Source organism: Tamandua tetradactyla, chromosome 3 (assembly GCF_023851605.1).
Source record: "Tamandua tetradactyla isolate mTamTet1 chromosome 3, mTamTet1.pri, whole genome shotgun sequence".
Taxonomy (NCBI): Eukaryota; Metazoa; Chordata; class Mammalia; order Pilosa; family Myrmecophagidae; genus Tamandua; species Tamandua tetradactyla.
The window spans coordinates 175278339-175296090 of NC_135329.1; the positions used below are offsets into that span (position 1 = coordinate 175278339).

Genomic DNA, 17752 nt, shown 5'->3' on the forward strand with positions numbered 1-17752 from the left:
TTCCTCAAGATGTTTTTAGCAATTCGGGGCACCCTGCCCTTCCAGATAAATCTGCTTATTGGTTTTTCTATTTCTGAAAAATAAGTCTTTGGGATTTTTATTGGTATTGCATTAAATCTGTAAATCAATTTAGGTAGGATTGACATCTTAATTATATTTAGTCTTCCAATCCATGAACACGGTATGCCCTTCCATCTATTTAGGTCTTCTGTGATTTCTTTTAGCAGTTTCTTGTAGTTTTCTTTGTATAGGTTTTTTGTCTCTTTACTTAAATTTATTCCTAGGTATTTTATTTTTTTAGTTGCAATTGTAAATGGGATTCGTTTCTTGATTTCCCCCTCAGCTTGTTCATTACTAGTGTATAGAAATGCTACAGATTTTTGAATGTTGATCTTGTAACCTGCCACTTTGCTGTACTCATTTATTAGCTCTAGTAGTTTTGTTGTGGATTTTCCCGGGTTTTCAACGTATAGTATCATATTGTCTGCAAACAGTGATAGCTTTACTTCTTCCTTTCCAATTTTGATGCCTTGTATTTCTTTTTCTTGTCTAATTGCTCTGGCTAGAAACTCCAACACAATGTTGAATAATAGTGGTGATAATGGACATCCTTGTCTTGTTCCTGATCTTAGGGGGAAAGTTTTCAATTTTTCCCCATTGAGGATGATATTAGCTGTGGGTTTTTCATATATTCCCTTTATCATTTTAAGGAAGTTCCCTTGTATTCCTATCTTTTGAAGTGATTTCAACAGGAAATAATGTTGGATCTTGTCAAATGCCTTCTCTGCATCAATTGAGATAATCATATGATTTTTCTGCTTTGATTTGTTGAAAAGGTGTATTACATTAATTAATTTTCTTATGTTGAACCATCCTTGCATACCTGGGATGAATCCTACTTGGTCATGATGTATAATTCTTTTAATGTGTTGTTGGATACGATTTGCTAGAATTTTATTGAGGATTTTCACATCTATATTCATTAGAGATATTGGTCTGTAGTTTTCTTTTTTTGTAATATCTTTGCCTGGTTTTGGTATGAGGGTGATGTTGGCTTCATAGAATGAATTAGGTAGTTTTCCCTCCACTTCGATTATTTTGAAGAGTTTGAGGCGAGTTGGTACTAATTCCTTCTGGAATGTTTGATAGAATTCACATGTGAAGCCGTCTGGTCCTGGACTTTTCTTTTTAGGGAGCTTTTGAATGACTAATTCAATCTCTTTACTTGTGATTGGTTTGTTGAGGTCATCTATTTCTTCTTGAGTCAAAGTTGGTTGTTCATGTCTTTCCAGGAACGCGTCCATTTCATCTACATTGTTGTATTTATTAGTGTAAAGTTGTTCATAGTATCCTGTTATTACCCCCTTTATTTCCGTGAGGTCAGTAGTTATGTCTCCTCTTCCATTTCTGATCTTATTTATTTGCATCCTCTCTCTTCTTCTTTTTGTCAATCTTGATAAGGGCCCATCAATCTTATTGATTTTCTCATAGAACCAACTTCTGGTCTTATTGATTTTCTCTATTGTTTTCATGTTTTCAATTTCATTTATTTCTGCTCTAATCTTTGTTATTTCTTTCCTTTTGCTTGCTTTGGGATTAGTTTGCTGTTCTTTCTCCAGTTCTTCCAAGTGGACAGTTAACTCCTGCATTTTTGCCTTTTCTTCTTTTCTGATATAGGCATTTAGGGCAATAAATTTCCTTCTTACCACTGCCTTTGCTGCATCCCATAAGTTTTGATATGTTGTGTTTTCGTTTTCATTCGCCTCGAGGTACTTACTAATTTCTCTTGCAATTTCTTCTTTGACCCACTCGTTGTATAAGAGTGTGTTGTTGAGCCTCCACGTATTTGTGAATTTTCTGGCACTCCGCCTATTATTGATTTCCAACTTCATTCCTTTATGATCCGAGAAAGTGTTGTGTATGATTTCAATCTTTTTAAATTTGTTAAGACTTGCTTTGTGACCCAGCATATGGTCTATCTTTGAGAATGATCCATGAGCACTTGAGAAAAAGGTGTATCCTGCTGTTGTGGGATGTAAACTCCTATAAATGTCTGTTAAGTCTAGCTCAGTTATAGTAATATTCAGATTCTCTATTTCTTTATTGATCCTCTGTCTAGATGTTCTGTCCATTGATGAGAGTGGTGAATTGAAGTCTCCAACTATTATGGTATATGTGTCTATTTCCCTTTTCAGTGTATTCCTCACGTATTTTGGGGCATTCTGGTTCGGTGCATAAATATTTATGATTGTTATGTCTTCTTGTTTAATTGTTCCTTTTATTAGTAGATAGTGTCCTTCTTTGTCTCTTTTAACTGTTTTACATTTGAAGTCTAATTTGTTGGATATTAGTATAGCCACTCCTGCTCTTTTCTGGTTGTTATTTGCATGAAATATCTTTTCCCAACCTCTCACTTTAAACCTATGTTTATCTTTAGGTCTAAGATGTGTTTCCTGTAGACAGCATATAGAAGGATCCTGTTTTTTAATCCATTCTGCCAGCCTATGTCTTTTGATTGGGGAGTTCAGTCCATTAACATTTAGTGTTATTACTGTTTGGATAATATTTTCCTCTACCATTTTGCCTTTTGTATTATATATATCATATCTGACTTTCCTTCTTTCTACACTCTTCTCCATACCTCTCTCTTCTGTCTTTTCGTATTTTATCTAGGGCTCCCTTTAGTATTTCTTGCAGAGCTGGTCTCTTGGTCACAAATTCTCTCAGTGACTTTTTGTCTGAGAATGTTTTAATTTCTCCCTCATTTTTGAAGGACAATTTTGCTGGATATAGGAGTCTTGTTGGCAGTTTTTCTCTTTTAGTAATTTAAATATATCATCCCACTGTCTTCTAGCTTCCATGGTTTCTGCTGAGAAATCTACCCAAAGTCTTTTTGGGTTTCCCTTGTATGTGATGGATTGTTTTTCTCTTGCTGCTTTCAAGATCCTCTCTTTCTCTTTGACCTCTGACATTGTAACTAGTAAGTGTCTTGGAGAACGCCTATTTGGGTCTATTCTCTTTGGGGTGCGCTGCACTTCTTGGATCTGTAATTTTAGGTCTTTCATAAGAGTTGGGAAATTTTCAGTGATAATTTCTTCCATTAATTTTTCTCCTTTTCCCTTCTCTTCTCCTTCTGGGAGAACCCACAACACGTATATTTGTGCGGTTCATATTGTCGTTCAGTTCCCTGATCCCCTGTTCAAATTTTTCCATTCTTTTCTGGATAGTTTCTTTTTGGAATTCAGATGTTCCATCCTCCAAATCACTAATTCTATCTTCTTTCTCTTTAAATCTATCATTGTAGGTATCCATTGTTTTTTCCATCTTTTCTACTTTATCCTTCACTTCCATTAGTTCTGTGATTTGTTTTTTCAGTTTTTCTATTTCTTCTTTTTGTTCACCCCATGTCTTCTTCATGTCCTCCCTCCATTTATCGATTTCGTTTTTGAAGAGGTTTTCCATTTCTGTTCATACATTCAGCATTAGTTGTCTCAGCTCCTGTATCTCATTTGAACTAATTGGTTTGTTCCTTTGACTGGGCCATATTTTCAATTTTCTGAGTGTGATCCGTTATCTTCTGCTGGCGTCTGGTCATTTAGTCAGATTTCCCTCGGTGTTGGACCCAACTGGTTGAAAGATTTTTCTGTGAAATCTCTGGGTTCTGTTTTTCTTATCCTGCCCAGTAGGTGGCGCTTGTGGCACATGTTTGTTTTCGGGTACCACCAGTAAAAGGTGCTGTGGTTCTTCCAACCCTGGAAAACTCTCACCGTGGGGGAGACTCGCCAGCCGAAGCGACCTGGAAGAGTGCCAGCCAGCCCGGGGATCCGAACGCGGCGAGGGTCTTCGGCCGCCGCAGCCCGGGAGAGCGCCCGTCCGAATCTCCTTGTCGGCCCGGGGCGCCAAGCGTGGTGGGAGGGCGCCAGCCGCCGTGGCCCGGGAGAATGCACCGTTCCCAGCCGGACCGAGAAGTCACGTGCTTGGAAGAGACCCCGGTCACCGCTCTCCACGGGCAGGGGATTTCCGATCCAATTCTCCCAGTTGGTCCGGGGGGCCATGCGTGGGGGGTCGCCAGCCGCCGCGGCCCGAGGGGACCGCCTGTCCAATTCCCCCAGCTGACCCGGGAAGGAGGAAGGGAGGGACTCCGGCCGCTCGCCGCCCCGGCCCGGGGAAGCCCGCGCTCCTTTGCAATCTCACCGGAGCGGGTTCTCCCAGCCAGTCAGCCGTTCCAGGATGGGGTATGCTGTCTTCTTGATCTCCGTTGCGGCTCCGGGAGCTGCTCTGTATCGTCTCCACTCTCCCAGCAGCTGTTCTGGAGGAGGAACCAAGATCCGCACGTCTTACTAAGCCGCCATCTTCTCCGGAAGTCACAAAGGACATCTTAGTTGCTTCCAAAATTTGTGGGAAACACGGATAATACTGCTATAAACATTTATGTACAGGTTTATAATGTGTGGACATGTTTCCAGCTCATTGGGGGTAAAATACCTAGGAGTGCAACTCTTGGATCATATTGTAAGGCTGTTTACCCTTAAGAAACAGCCAAACTGTTTCAAAACTGACCGTTACTATTTTGCATCCCCACAGGAAACTCACATCCTCACATTTGGTGGTGGCGTTTAGGATTTTAGCCATTCTAATAGGCATGTAATGATATCTGTTAATTTGTAATTCCATGTTTTATGTTGCGCATCTTTTCCCCTTCATATGCCTGTTTGCCATGTATGTTCTTCTCTTTTGCCCATTTTTAAATTGGACTGTTTTCTTACTGAGTTTTAAGAGTTATTTGTAAATTCTGTGCACAAGTCCTGTCAGGTGTTTTCAAATTATTTTGCCCATTTTTCTATTCTCTTAGCATCCTTCTCAAAGCAGAAAATTTGAATTTTACTGTAGTGCTACTTATTAGTTTTTAATTTCATGGTGATGTAGCTAACTAGCTAAACCCAAAGTCACCCAGATTTTCTCCCATCTTAAGCTGTTTTTATTTATTTTTAAAGATATTCTTAAAGATAGAGAATGAGAAGTCTCATATTTAAGTCAGTAATACTCGTTCCTGATCTTTACCCCAGGGCTGCTAATTCTATTTGCTGTAATACCTGTATATTCCACAGACCATCATCACACTGGTCCACTTTATGAAATCTGAGATGACAAGTACTCTGGATGATATGGAAAGACACATGCATACCAAAAGGTGGGAAACAAACCATAGAAATATTCAGGAGTCTGCCACATTAGCAAAATTTTCAGTGGTAACAGTGGTCTGGGGTATGCCCAAGTACATTTCTTCCAAAGTAAATTTTCACATTTTTGTGAAAACGTAAAAATTTGGAGAGCACATACCACATTTAGGAATATTCTTCTTACTCATTTATTGGGTGACTCAGGAAGCTGTCAATTTTGCATAGGTCCTAAAGAAAGAAAATGCTTTGCTTCAGCTCATGCTGTGCTATGAACAGCCGAGTGGGGCTAGGTCATATCCCACAATACAGCAAGTATATGTATAGAAGAGTTAGAAAGCCTACAGAGGAGAGGCACAGCACAGATCTCTAGTGTTCTGAAGCAAGTATCTGCTGTGTTCAAATGGGGAATATTTCTCTGCCGTAAAGTAACTTCTGGAATGCTACTAGGTGCTTTAGAGACCAAGAGCCTAACCAAGAGGCAAGAAGTGATCTCACATCAACGGTCAGAGAGAATGTGCACCGTAGAAAAGGCACTGAACCCACCAAGCAATTGAGATTCATCATCCCTTGGAGGTTAGTTATCTCATGCTTCCACAATGGGTCCATTAAACTGTAATTACAGGATGAAGATGAACGGGCCCAACAATGTGGGCTCCCTCTCACTGAAGCCGATAGCATTTCTTCAATGCTGAGTGCCAGTGCAGAAATCACTGCTACCACTCAATTTGGTACTCTGTCTGAAGATGACCTACTACCAGCCCCCCAGTGGTGAGTTAATAGATCAGACCATATTCATTCTGGAAAAAGCAGTTCATAGTAATTGGAAATGGACACAGATTTCAAATATGGGCTTACCTTCCTTGCCCTTTGTGCTATGGCCAGGATGCATTACTATTCAAGGGATTTCAGAATGCGTAAAACTTATCCCATTTATCATGTTTCTTTTTTTTTTTTAATTATGAGCAGCCCCCACCCAGAGGATGCAGTAGCAGCCAAGAAAAGGAATAAATTCCAATTCTGGTAATCTCTAAAATGGAAACAAAGCTAAGTATCCCCAAGGATTTATGGAAACCTACAGCAAAAAATGTTACATCCATTCCTTAAAGTCAGAGGTAAAAAGAAAAGTGGTGGTGAAAACTGCAGTTATAAATTCCATAACAAAACATTTTATTGTGATTAAATCATTTTATACAGCAATTAATCAAAAAGATGAATGTCCTTTATTTTACTAGGCTATGTATCTAACAAATCAAATGATTCAAACAAAATAAACATGGTACTAATAGAAATGTTAAGAAATTTACAAAGCTGTACAAAATAACTTAATATTTAAAAATTAGACTGATACAGTCTAGGTAATTTCTTCCAAGAGAACTGTACACAATCATACACCTATACATTTTTTCTTAAGGGGGAAAAGAAAGGATGCTTTAAGGCTTCTCTAAGAGTAATTCTTTTGGCTGGATCATACTCCAGCATTTTCTGAATGAGGTCAAAGAGGAGTTCATGTTCAGCATCCTGAGAAAGCATAAATTCCTGAAATGAGAGAGAAACACATTTAACAAATTTTCTACTTCCATCTATTTCTAATTTATTTCTCTACCATAAAAGCAGAGTCGAAACCACTTAAATAATATCCCAGGCTTACCTTCAGAGGTTTACAGCGCCTTGAAACGTATCTGCCAGCGGAACTGTGTTCATCCCAGTCTAATCGATCATGATGGAAATATTTACGTTTTCTAAAAACAAGTCAATATTCATTTACACATATAATTCTGATACTAAAAACATAAAACAGCTAAGAAAGGTGAATGACTACAAAGAAGCTTCTATGCACTATTATAATGCCTTAAAAGCACCATTGTGCCACCTTCACATCTTATCTTTTATGTTTCAAACCATATATTTCCAATTATGGATAGCTATAAGAAAAAAAAGCCCAGAAGGTATAACACTAAAACTTTAAAGCTATGATGACAGTAAATGTTCTATGATAGAATTTTCAGTACTGTACATCCGTACGTTTTACAAGGATATAAAATATTTATAAGGACAAATACGATTTCAAATGTTAAGTCTCAAAGAAATTATGCTCACCTCATACAACTATAGATGTAGGGTATTTAAAATAGTTTTTTAATCTGCAAATGCTTTTATAGATCAAACAGTAACACTTTTCTAAAGATTTAAAATGTCAAACACTATTCTAGTGGTCATTATATTGCATAAATCAAGTTTTCTGCTATCCACAAAAGCAAAAAAGCATTAGTTTGATTTTACTGTTTTACAAAGCTCTAATCAGAATGTGTTCAAGTGGCACTAACTCTTAAAACATACCTGGTTTTTTCTATCATATGTTTTGGTAGAGGTCCAAGAATTCTTTCCATCATTGCCAAGTGCTCCTTACTATCGTGTGTCTAAAATAAAGAAAATTTATCAACTATCTCTACTTGCACACTGTGCTTCATTCTTATCCAACACAGATAAATAGAAGCAAAAGGTGATCACTAAAAAACTTGTATCAATCTTTTCCTTTTATGGACAGGGATAATTGCTTATAATATACTTAAAAGTTTATATAAAATGATAAATTATGAAGGAAACACAAAATCCAAAGGTGGTCAAATGACATGGTCTTTGTTTCTTTATTCTTACCTACAATATTACCTAAGTCTGCATAGGTTAAGGAGTTAAAGTATCCATTCACATTAACAGGCAGTATTCTTATGCAAAGTCACTTAAACAGATCATTGCTACTTACTGGAAACACTGTAAATCCAAGATAGTATTCAATAAGAATACATCCTATACTCCAGACATCACACGGCTGGGACCATCCTAGGGCTGCAAAGTGAAATGTGATTAGAGAAAAACACACTCAACGCTAGAAGTTAGTTAACAAGAAAAACACTTTCTTATGAGGTATTCCTAAAATCCTTTAATGTGTTTTAAGACACTGACTAATCAAGAGGAAAAAGAGAACCCGCCCCCAAAGGTGTAAAGACCTAGAGCTATAAATAAATTTCAAGTGTCAGTAAAGACATATACTGTCTTCCACTTAAATTTAAAAAATATTTTGCACTGTCAACTTTACATATTGATACAACCATTAATAAAGCACAATAAATACTGACCTAAAATAACTTCAGGTGCTCTGTAATGTCTTGTGGATACCAGTGTACTGTGATGTTCATCATCATATGTTGCACTTCCAAAGTCTACAACTTTAATATCCGGATTTATTAAGGTACGCTCATCACGTTTCTAAAAACCATAGATCATGATTAGTAAGGCATAAAAGAGGAAAAACATTCATTTGGAACTATGAAGACAATATAGGAAAGACTTACCATTTTGGGGTTATATGCCTCTGTATAGTCTGACTGCACAAATAAGATGTTTTCTGGCTTTAAGTCTGTGTGAGTCAACTTATTACTGTGCAAAACTGAGAATGAAACAAAAAAAGTTGCTATAATCTGAAAATCAAAACACAACCCCCCAAACCCTATGACAAAAGAACTGCTCTGATCCCTTTCCTGCTTACTCAAAAGTGGTCAACATTTCAGTCTGCTAGAAAACCAGAGACCTAAAACCTACTACCCTCTTTATTAAAGAGTTACTCAGTTTAGACAGCTAACAACTCAAAGACAAAACAAAACAAAACAAAACTTTCATTCCTCTTAAGCTGAAATACACCATTCCTTAACTTTAACCCAATGGTTCTAGGTTCCTATTTTAAAGAAGCAAAGGCATCTTTAAAATAACATTTTCAATATATTATCTGGATAGTATACTATTTACTGAATGACACATACATACTACTGTCAGACAGTTGTAATCAACTTAATCTTTCTTATACCTAGTGTAGGTCAGCCTTCTCAGGCCCATATACTACGTCCATTATTATTTTTTAAAAGATCCTAATCAGTTTGCTCTTAATTTACTCTCAGCAAACTAAGTTTCTGGAAGCTACTCCAAGTACTTACAATTCACAGATTTGCATATCTGATATGCCATCTTCCTGATATGATCCAGTCGAAATGGTAGAAAACCATTTTCCTTAATGAAGTCATAAGTACTAAGTCCTAGCAGTTCAAACACAATGCAAATGTGACCATGGTGCTCAAACCACTCCAACATCTGGACACAGCGACTAGAAACACATGAAAAATAACTGAGTACAGTTTCTCACAATTCAAATCTACAGGAGGTTGTTTTCTCAAGTTCTAATTTGATACTTACAATGCGCTACTGGGATCGGTTGCATTTAAGTGTTCCAGAACTTGTATTTCTGAGCGAGCAGCTTCACAATATCTATCCACATTTTTTACTATTTTTACTGCTACACGCCTACCTCCCCTATTAAAAAGAACAAGTTAAAAAAAAAAAAAAAAGATTAGCAATTTCATTTTTCTATCACACTGCAAATTTTACTACTTCACTCTAACCTATAGTTGTTTTCTTTATGCTCTAGCTTAATTTTTCTCCAATTATATAAGTAATCTTACTGTTGGGCAGGTTGATAATGAAAAATAAATGTTTAATGCATAAATTGTTTTCATCAGGACCACTCATTAAATATTTCTTGATCTTTAAACCATGTAATAAACAATTCTAATTTATATCAACTATACTGGGATGCCACCACTTAAATGTGCATTTCATTGAAACCTCAACTTAAAAAAAGTACATAAAGTGACTTCTTTTTATAGTATTTGTCACTGGCAAATATCTCAAATGTTCCTTTGGCCCAGGTTAACAGAAAAGTTAGGATATCGTGGGGGTATAGGAAAGAGCTCTAGTTCTCAGAACCTTAGCGATCTACAGTAGGAAGGCTTCTCAAATAATTCAATTAGAAAAGTTCTGCCATTCAGAAGGAAAACAAAAAAACAAAAACCCCACAAAAACAAACACCCTCAAACAGAGAACAGAAAAAGTAAAGGAAAAATTTCTTATACTACCATAAGCAATTTCAGTTAAATGGTTTGATGGGCATTAATAAATAAACTTGTGACACCAACACAGAAGAGTTCTCAGCCTTAGCTGTGAATCAGATGGATCATGGCACTTTTTTTCCAAAGGAAAAAAAAAGGATTGGTTCAGTGCGACAACAAAAAAACACAAAAGAATCATTTAAAAACAATAAAACATTAATGACAGTTTAAAAATACACAGTGCCAGTAATTTTTACTGGAAGTTTCCTACATTCATGTCAAAGACTCAAGCTAAAGGGTAAAGAGATACATCTCAGACCATATTCTACAGCTAAGTATATTTTCTTTATCACCGACGTCCCCAAGTGTAAACACAGGATAGGAAACTTACGCTTTATGATCGATGCACTCCACTACTTTTCCAAAAGCTCCTTCACCTAATGTATCAACAATTTCATCTAGAAGAGAGAAGTAAACCTCAGTCATACTAAGACATGGAAACATTTTACTTATAATACTATCAATGCAGATTATTCTAATTGATGTTACAAATTTCTTTATCACTAGATATTTATTTTATTGGTCAACGCCATCAAAAAGCATATATAACTATTTTTAGGTCTATTTTCATTAACTTGATTTACTGTTCTGGAAGTTCTGTTTAACAAACATTAAATTTCTAAAGAAAGCAAAAACACAATCCCCCCCACCAAAAGAAATGAAAAGCAAAATGAAATAAAACAAAACAAAAACAGAGAAAGAAAAAAAGATTTCCAAATCCCTGATATCTTAATCTATATATATAGATTATGTTATCTGAAAAGTAAAAAGTGTTGAAAAATATTCTATACATCTTGCACTTAGTACGTCTCCACTCTGACAGATCAGGTGACCCTCCTCATCATCCTCTACACTCCTGGTTCTTTTCCTTCGGTGACTCTTCTGGAAACGTCAAGTGGGCGGCACCAAGATCATCCAGCCAATCAATATACCCGAGTGAATTCAGGGCAGAATACGAAATTCATTCAGCGGGGAGATATTCAGGCATTCAGATACACGCCAGGCCACAAACGGTTGGCAGGAGCAATTTCAAATTCAGTCCCCAGAAATTCACAGGGCACATAGTTTATGTTAACAGGAGAAAAACATGGCAAGGAACAGATTTTCAGATAAGATACTCAAAGTGGTAAGGCAACAAAACATAATACAATTGTTTTTCTTTTTAAAAAAAATGCTTAGTTGTAGCATTCACTGAAACATAATTAAGTTTCTAATGTTGTAACTTAATGTTGCAAAACTGTAGGATGTAACATTTATTTGTCAAAGTAAACTGTGGCCAAACTAAGATTTCCTATCTAACCTAAGAAAATAAATATTGAAACAATAAATAAATTAAAGTCCTAATTTTGGGGAAGGGAAAAAGTTTTGGTATACAGGAATAACACTATGGCATTTTAAATGTCGTCTGAGCTCATCTCCAAATACATAACTCAAAGTTCAAATCTGTTAAATGTTTTTCGCTTAGTGAAAAAACGATTAGAGAGCATGCTTTGCTAGAACAAAGAGGACACCTAATCCTAATCATACAAAAATAAAATATCTTTTCCTATTTTTGTTGCAAGGCTTCAACCTATCAGAATAAATCAGATTTCTTGAAATATCATGAAAAACCCTTTGGAATATCTTGAAGTCATTTCTTTACAAACTACAATAATTTCTTAAATTATTTTCACTATTTCACTGGAATGACAAATAGTAGCCAACTAGTAATAAAATATTACAGAATTAAATATGAACCGTATTTCAAGAATTTCCTACCCAATGCACACAGAAAGAATGCTGCAAGTTAAAATTGAGATGACTTCATCTTAAAACTTTCTCAAATAAACACAAATTCAAGTTTCCCTGTTCCACATGGGAAATCAAATTTCCAAACGTGTTTTAAAAGAGCTCATACCCCATGTGAACGATGATGTGAAGTACTGTGATGATTTCTGTGTTTGCTTTTATAACTACTTCTTCCACTTCTACCAGAGGACTTGCTACTATGGTTCTGATATCTGCTTTCGTGGTCTCTATGTCGATGTCCAGGTTCACATCCTTGACAGTAGTCATTTCTGTATTCATCAATGTAGCGTCGACTGTGATAAACTTTCTCATTTATAGATCTGCTTTCCATATAATGGCTAGAGAAATTTAAAAATTTTCAATGCTTTATGCCAATACCTAACACCCTCAGTAAATCTCTTAAAACAGTACTCTGAATAAGACTTTGTACTTTTTCCCACATACAAAAGGAATACAATTTTACAAGCCATTAAAATATCACTGCAAACAGGAAGGAATGGTAATTATAGTTTCTTAGTTTAAGAGACAAATTTTAAACATGAAAACATCAAGATACTCCTTTAAATATGTATATGCAATTTACTCTCAAATATTCAGAAAATAGAATGCTATAACATGTCAAAATGCTAACATTTGGTAAATCTGGATGGAGGAGACGGAATTTCATGTATTGTTTCTGTATTATTGTTGCAATTTTCCTGAAAGTTTGAAACTATTTTCAAATAAAAGCAAAGAAACAAAACAATGTTCCTTACCTATCAGATGTTTTAGAGTGATTATATTTGCAGCGCTTGTTCTCCCTAGCACTGCTGTGTGATCTCTTCTTTCTTTTATGGCTGCTGCTGCTCCTCCATTTCCCATAATCCCAATCCTTTTCATCCCAATCAGGACAGTAAGTTCTCTTTGAGTGTCTCATCTGCAAAGCAAGAAAAGTTTTTCCCACTTAAATTGTCTTCTAAGTGCTCACAGAATTGCTTAGTAAAATTCTCACATCAATTCACCCTAGTTGAGACCTTTAAAATTATTCTTTTAAATCTATGTCCCAAAGTCATCCTTAGCCAACCTGAAATCACATCACATTACCCCATATACTACAACGTTGGAACGTTATTCACAGTTATTCTGCATAATCCAGCCAGGCACCAGATTATGCAGTTTATTGAAAGAGTGTAAGAAAAAAGGAAAGATGGGAGTGGGGGAGAGAGAGAATCTCAATCTACTAATTTTGGTAAAATCTTATTCCTGCCCTGCCAGTAGCACAAATGAACTGTAAGACCATAATATATAATTCTCCCCATTTAAATGTGTATCGGAAACTAATTTCCAATTTAAACGTAATCACGAACGATTTCCGCCATCACTAAGTTAATTATATTTACAGTTGACGCAGAACCATTATTGAATTTTTTTCAAAAGGCAAAACGATCAAACTACCAAGGACTTTTATTATGCACACAAGCCAACCATGGCATTAGAAAACACAAATTGCAAAACACTGTCATTAGAGTACCACTCATCAATTCGTACTTTAACAAACCCTAGCTTACTGCAAAAAAGCAAATTAACACCATCAATTTTCGGGAAGGAAGGGTGGAGGGTGCCACTTTGCCTTCAGAAATGTTTGGAACAAAACTTACAAAACAAAATTTGTCACGAAATTATTCCACTTTATATGCCACTTATTTCCCAACGAAATTCCTAAGATAAATAAAACGTGAGGCCTTTGAGAAAACGCAATTGTGAAAACCATTATTTTAGTTATTCGCTAACTGTAAATCACTTTTTTAGCATTTTTATTGACATGTAATTATTCAAAGTGTACTATCAATGGTTCACAATATCACCTATAGCTGTGCATTTATCATCACAACATCGACTTTTTTGTGTGTGAAATATATATGCAAAAAAGCAATAAATTTCAAAGCACACCGCAGCTATTAGTTATAGAAAAAAAAAAGAAAGAACGCTTCACGAATTTGCGTGTGTCATCCCTGCGCAGGGAGCCATCCCAATCACTATGTCTTTCCAATTTTAGCGTATGTGCCGCTGAGGCAAGCAATGTAAATTATTTTTGTAATGAAAAAAAAAACATTACACAGAAATTATTTTCAACAACTAATGATTTTACTAATTGCTCGAATACCATCACTTCCCTGCATACAACCAGATAAAATAGTCCCCCAAGTCATCTCAAGAGGATCGAATGGGGCATGGGAGGGAGCTCAACCCAGAAAATATAATCGCCTAATTTCCCCACAACGAGCCTTCAAATTGAGCCCCTCTTGTAGGTTCTTAAATCTGGGCCGAAATAGTCGCGATTTTCACTCCAATCCTTTAAGACGCAACTAGCTGTTGAACGAAGCTCTTTATCTATGATGTGACATTTTCAGTCATTTCCCTCCATTCGCGACAACACATTTCTCCACAAGAGCGTGACTTACGCAAACATCAGAATACAAGCAAACACCACCCGCAACAGGCAGCTACGCATTTTCCGTGAGAGCGAAGTCCTGCCTCCGCCCCGCCGCCATCTTAGGGTCGGACCGAAGGCCCGCCGAAGACAATATGGCGCTCGAGGGCGCCTCGGGCCGGGAGCCGCGAGACCCCCGGCTCAGCCTTCCTCGACCCTCAGTTAGCCTACTTACCTCTGAGGGAGGCAAACAATTCAAGCTGAGTTCCCCGTCTAGCAAACACTACTATTAGCTTCCGCTGAGAGTGGGGCGCCGCGGTTTAAGGAGAAACTCGCGGCGACAGGCTTGGCAGAGGAGGGAAGGCAATGGGCCACCTTTGTGCAGCCTGGGGAGGGAGGATGGAACGGAAGGAAATGGGAGGCGGTTGCGTCGGAGACTGCGGACCACAACTGAGGAAAAGGAAGCCGCCAGGGGCTTCTGAAGCAGAAACAGGACACTGATACCTAGTCTACCGCCTCCTGCGACTTACCGTCCTGGCCAGAGAATCAAGCCAGCAGAGACAAAGCTGTCTGCGCGACCACAGGAAAACAACCAGCTGACTGCGAAAGGCCCGGGTCACAAAATGGAGCTGACAGTCGCGACGTCCGGAGACTCCTCGAAAACAATCGGGACGCTGCGTGCGCGTCTCCGCCGCTGGAGGCGGGCGGCGCGTGCACGCGGGGGTGGGGCTGGGGGCTGGGCTCAAGGCCACTGTATGCGCAGGCGCCGGGTTAGAAACTTGAACTGGCAGAAATTGAGAAGTGGAGCTGCTGGTGACTATGTTGTTGGCTGAGTCCTCTGTGGTTCTGAAAGTACCGTGAGGTTTGGAGAGAAAAATCTCTTCTCACGCTCATTAAAAGTTGCACTGACGAACGCCAGAAACAAGGAAACGCGAGGAAGGCAGCGTACCTTAATTGCAATGATTAAAAAGTGCTTTTGAAAAATTACAGCACCAGCGTCAGATTAGGCATTGGTTGGGTTTGCTTAATTTCTGAGACCTATTTAAAGCTAGTTAAGTATTAGTGCCTGGGGCCCACATGTACTGAAATTGGGTTGGAAAGATAATCCCAGTTTTGTTTTTTTTTTTTTTTTTTTTTGTATGCTGTATGGTGGGGGTCACGTTTCATTCTTTTTCCATGTGAGTATCCCATTATGGCAACACCATTTGTTTAATTTTTTTTTTTACATGCAGAGGCTGGGAATCAAACCCCGGTCTCCTGCATGGCAGGCGAGAATTCTACCACATTCCCAGAGTTTTAAAAGTAGAATAAATCAATGAGCGAGAGCCAAATTTAGTGGAAAATAAAAAATTATCATACATTAAGATGAAGCATGACTTTGGTTCGCGAACTCAAATATTAAAGTGATATTTGAACAACAATTTAGATAACCTGCTCTATACAAATGCACAACTAATCTAGGGCAATCTGATGAGGAGTACACAATCCCAAAATTCATATAGCTTGCATTTCTCAACCCCCTTTTATTAATTGTAAAGTTTTAAATTCGTTAATGCCTAGATCCTCACATTATGGCCAGGATCACTAAATATAAGGTAAAGATTTCAAAGAGAAATCCTATCACAGTAACTTGTGAGATTTATCTATAGCTGTTGAGGATATATTTAGCACAATAACTTAATAAAATTTAAGGATTTCCAATCTTTGGAGGATAACAGTTACATTGGACTAGCAAGTATCCTTTAAGTTTTTTAATTGGAAAAAAGTTTTTAATTTTCATGTGGTTAAACCTGTCCCATCATTACCTATGTGATGTTTAGAAGCTGAGAATTTCTTTTTCTCTTCAGAAACTTGAAGGTAATTCTTTGAAATGTTTTAGGTTTTTCTGGTGTTTTCTTTAGTAAAACAACTCTTATCCATCTGTAATTTTTTCCCCCATATCATTTAAGATCATTATGGAGTAATCCTTCCCTTTCTTAAAGATTTTAGATGCTGCTTTAATGGGATATTGAACTTTTAACATACATGCTGTTTATTGACACTCTTGTTCTGTAACTCTAGCTTTATCTTGACACCACCACAGTTCGAATACTTGCAACATTATGAAGATTAGGGCTTTTTTTTAATTGTAATTTATTAAAAAAAATCTTTCATTATTTTTCTAGATAGCTTTGATATTATTATGAGATCCCACTATCACTACACTACTTACAAATTGTACAAATTTTATTGAAAAGAACCACTAGTTGTTTTTTTCCAACTGACTAATGAAATAGTAATTGAAGTATTTATTTTAAGCTGATTAACAGTTGGTCCCTCTGCATTGTGATTTTATTGTTTATATCTGTGAGCATCCCAAGGGCAGGCAGTGTCCTATGCACCTTTGTATCCAAGCCTGGAAGAGGCTCAATATTAAAAATATATAAATTATTTTTACTAGTTTCAGTTGTTCAAATAAAAATGAGAATAGATGTCTTCAGATTTACCCAACATAGAGATTATAAATGTGTTGCAAAGTAGATTTGGAAAATACACAAGTTCAATCAAGGTATAAGCTGTAAACTTCAATTTACTGTTAACAAAAAGTCTGCAAACCAATTTATTGGAATATCCATTCCACAAAGATCTAATAAGACCTAAGCATTCTAAGGGCAGTGACAGAGGCAGGTACAGTTTTAGATTGGTTAAGGAAGTATAAGGTATAATTTGATTATACTATTCCATCCCTTAAGCTCATCCAGCTCCCTTTTCTGTGATACCATGGTTATCTAGAAACTTCTGATAGTCTAGCAGGGGGTGGTAAACTTTTTCTTAGAGGGCCAGACAGTAAATATTTTAGGCTTGCAGGTCATATCTCTGTCACAACCACTCAATTCTGCCATTGTAGTGCAAAACAGCCAAAAACAATGGTCATGGCTGAATTCCAAAAAAACTTCCAAAACCATTCCTAAATTATAGTTAAGAAAGTATCAAGGGTTTAACAAACGAATATGGTTCTTGAATCATTAAACTGATATTTCTTTTAGTGTCCAGTATCTTAGAACAGCTAGAAGTAAAAACCTAAAACTGTGGAATTGTAAGCCATACCAAACTTTGAAATGTGTTCTACAACTGATTGTTGTGCTGTGCTTTGAAATTTATTGTTTTTTTGTATATATGTTATTTTTCACACACACACACACACACACACACAAAAGAAGACAACTGTGATGATTAAAAAAGTATATATTTATTCCTTCTAGTCTCCTATATTCTGGAGCAGCTAGAAGGAAAAATTTGAGAGGATGGCATGGTGGCCCATGACAAACTATGGGATCTGTCCTGTAACTACTTGTTGAAGAGGGCTTTGAAACTATTGCTTTTTTCTCTCTTTGCTTTGT

The 17752-nt window shown here is 37.0% G+C and overlaps 1 protein-coding gene and 1 non-coding gene across 3 annotated transcripts; both read right to left on the minus strand.

The window, feature by feature from the left end:
* Positions 1-6377: 6377 nt before the first annotated feature.
* CLK1 (CDC like kinase 1) lies at positions 6378-15048 on the minus strand. 2 transcript variants are annotated; one of them, XM_077154629.1, is made up of 13 exons: positions 14903-15048; positions 12718-12878; positions 12072-12300; positions 10966-11056; positions 10506-10572; positions 9423-9539; positions 9167-9333; positions 8531-8625; positions 8315-8444; positions 7942-8024; positions 7518-7597; positions 6829-6919; positions 6378-6716 (listed from the first exon to the last, which is right to left on the minus strand). In XM_077154629.1, the coding sequence occupies exons 2-13, from the start codon at positions 12876-12878 to the stop codon at positions 6573-6575; spliced, it is 1455 nt and encodes a 484-aa protein (XP_077010744.1). In that variant the 5' UTR covers positions 14903-15048; the 3' UTR covers positions 6378-6572. The 2 variants fall into 2 exon arrangements, with proteins under 2 accessions (XP_077010744.1, XP_077010747.1); XM_077154632.1 differs by lacking the exons at positions 10966-11056; positions 12718-12878; positions 14903-15048 and having other exon boundaries at positions 12072-12185.
* LOC143678548 (U6 spliceosomal RNA) lies at positions 13915-14017 on the minus strand. The gene has a single exon (XR_013173337.1). It is a non-coding gene; the product is annotated as a U6 spliceosomal RNA (small nuclear RNA).
* Positions 15049-17752: the final 2704 nt, after the last annotated feature.